The sequence below is a fragment of the Sinocyclocheilus rhinocerous genome, unplaced genomic scaffold (assembly GCF_001515625.1).
Source record: "Sinocyclocheilus rhinocerous isolate Xijiao unplaced genomic scaffold, SAMN03320098_v1.1 scaffold304, whole genome shotgun sequence".
NCBI classification, from domain to species: Eukaryota; Metazoa; Chordata; class Actinopteri; order Cypriniformes; family Cyprinidae; genus Sinocyclocheilus; species Sinocyclocheilus rhinocerous.
The window spans coordinates 2,156,463-2,158,927 of NW_015659941.1; the positions used below are offsets into that span (position 1 = coordinate 2,156,463).

At 33.9% G+C, this 2,465-nt stretch overlaps 1 protein-coding gene across 1 annotated transcript in view; it reads left to right on the forward strand.

The window, feature by feature from the left end:
- ablim1a (actin binding LIM protein 1a) overlaps positions 1-2,465 on the forward strand; it is a 41,567-nt gene that overhangs the window by 28,231 nt on the left and 10,871 nt on the right. Inside the window, exons 11-14 of the mRNA XM_016533600.1 lie at positions 206-361; positions 748-792; positions 1,669-1,695; positions 1,891-2,020. Coding sequence (XP_016389086.1) covers positions 206-361; positions 748-792; positions 1,669-1,695; positions 1,891-2,020 — 358 coding nt within the window. The remainder of the gene's footprint in view (positions 1-205; positions 362-747; positions 793-1,668; positions 1,696-1,890; positions 2,021-2,465) is intronic.

The following is a 2,465-nucleotide window of genomic DNA, read 5'->3' on the forward strand; positions in this document are numbered from 1 at the left end:
ATTATATATATATATATATATATATATATATATAATTTGGGGGGGCAATAGGGATTTCGCTTAGGGCGTCAAACTGGCTAGAAACGGCCCTGCTCATACCCTTACATTGGTCTGGAAGAGGGTTTTTATAGAGCTTTATATTTTCACTGCTGTCATGTAGAAATGCAGATGTCTGTGTGACTCCGTGTGTGTTTGTGTCCCCTAGGCAAAAGTAGACAATGAGATCCTTGATTACAGGGATTTAGCAGCCATTCCCAGGGTCAAAGCCATTTATGACATTGAGCGTCCAGATCTAATCAACTATGAGCCACTTTACACCACCTCACTGGATGAGTCAGAGGAGAGAGAGAGTGTGGGAGAGGTACAAATAAGTCAAACCGAAGCTCTGTTCCAAGCCCTAGTGACCTCTCTATCTAGACGGCTTTATAGGTCACACGCTTCTGATGTGAAGACTGGTTCAGTAGGTAGCAAAATTATGCCACATTCTAGGCAAATTCTACAGCAGCATTGCATATGCACTTAAACTGAATTCATCAGATGAAATTATTATATGATATTATAGGATGCTGCTTTAGAAGGCACTTAAACAGGAATGCCGCAAACTAGGGTTTGAAACAGAGCTCTTGAGTTCAGTATGGTATTGAACACAGACTAATAAAAATTTTTCTGCTTATATAAAAGTGATATTTATTCTCTTACAGTAGTACTTTATTTCACGTTCACCTGGCTACACCTTTCTGTTGACAGCTGCAGAGCTCCAGGAGAGAGTGTTCGCCTATGCCAGAAGACAGAGTAAGTTAGTCACATGACCTTTCACCTGTCTGCTGATAGGCTGTTCCACTCAGTCTTTCTCATATTATTGGTGCTGTCCTAAATCCCACACTCGATGTGGAGTAGCAGTCTTGAAGTAGTCCAGGAGATTGTATTGTGTCCTATTTCTGATTTTATGATTCAGATGGATGCTCGAGTGCTCTTTTGTAGCCGCTAAGGCCACACAAATTATCTGCAGGGCATCCAGATATTTTTCTTTACTTTTTAAACTTAAGTCCTATAATTTTCACTGATGACTCTCATTAGATTATTTTTAAAGTAAAACAATAATGCTTTTGTGTTTCATTATTGTAATGCAGTGGTTTTTAATAAATAAATAAATAATCATAAACACATATAATGCTACCATGATAAATACTTGATAAAAAAAAGCTCTCTTTTTTGAGGCAGTGTACTTATTTTTTGGCAACACACTTAATGTTTTATAATAAAATGAATACAGTTGCATGCAACGGTGCATTAAATTTGTAAAAATGACAGTAGAAATATTTATAATGTTGCAAAAGATTTCTGTTTCAAATAAATGCTGTTCTTTTGAACTTTCTATTCATCAAAGAATTCTGAAAAAAAGTATCAGCATTTCCACAAAACTATTATGCAGCGCTGCTTTCAATATGATAATAATGTATTTAATTTCCATGAATATATAGACCAAAATGCAAAAATAAATAAATAAAAAAAGCAAAATAGGATTTCTCATTTCTCAAAGTATAATTTCTCAAATTAGATTTTGGGTTCACCGTCATAAATAAATAAAAAAAATATATAAAATAATAATAATAAAAAAACAAAGTTTTCTTTGTATATGTATTTATTTTTTTTCCCCTCTTGTTTCAGACCAGGTCACCCACACCAACTGCTGAGGTGAGTCAGATTTAGAGTTTTATTTATTTATTATTATGTGCTTTACATAATGCTTTATTGGAAAAATGCAGTTTAATTTTCATTCCAAATATTCAAGAATTTATTCAAAGATGTTGTATTGTAAGTGGATCACATTTAGATTTTCAGATGAAACAGTGTTTTTTTTTAACGGTGCATGTTTCCTGTATTCACCAGGGTTACTACGAGATGAGAGAACGAATACTCCATCGGTCGACAAGTCAGGGCTCCATTGGCTCGCCCATTTACAACCGCCACAACTACACTCCCACCCTGTCACGCTCACCACAGCACTTCCACAGACCCGGTGAGCTATGTGTCCATCAGTCTGCTGTGCTCGAAATACTAATATTAAAATTTCATCAAATCAATTTATCTTTTCCTTCCATGGATTATTTACAGTTATCTAATATGGCTTTGTGCTCCCACAGTGCCAAATTGAGTTTTAAAATAGAGAAAGCCGGTCCAAATCTTCTCTAAAAACTCTAAAAAGGGCTGGGTGTTATAGCAAGTATTCTCAGTTGAATTTTCATTTTCGTGATAATTAATTGTGAACTTAATGTTCACTCATATGTCATTTTTCATGTATTAAGTGGTTTAATGTAGATAAATGTAACAGTGCCTAGTAATAAATAACCAGATCAGTGCATATACATGATCAAGTAACCTTTCTTATATATATATTTTTTTTTTAAATTACATAAAAAATAAATAGTTTGTGTGTAATATATATATATATATATATATATATA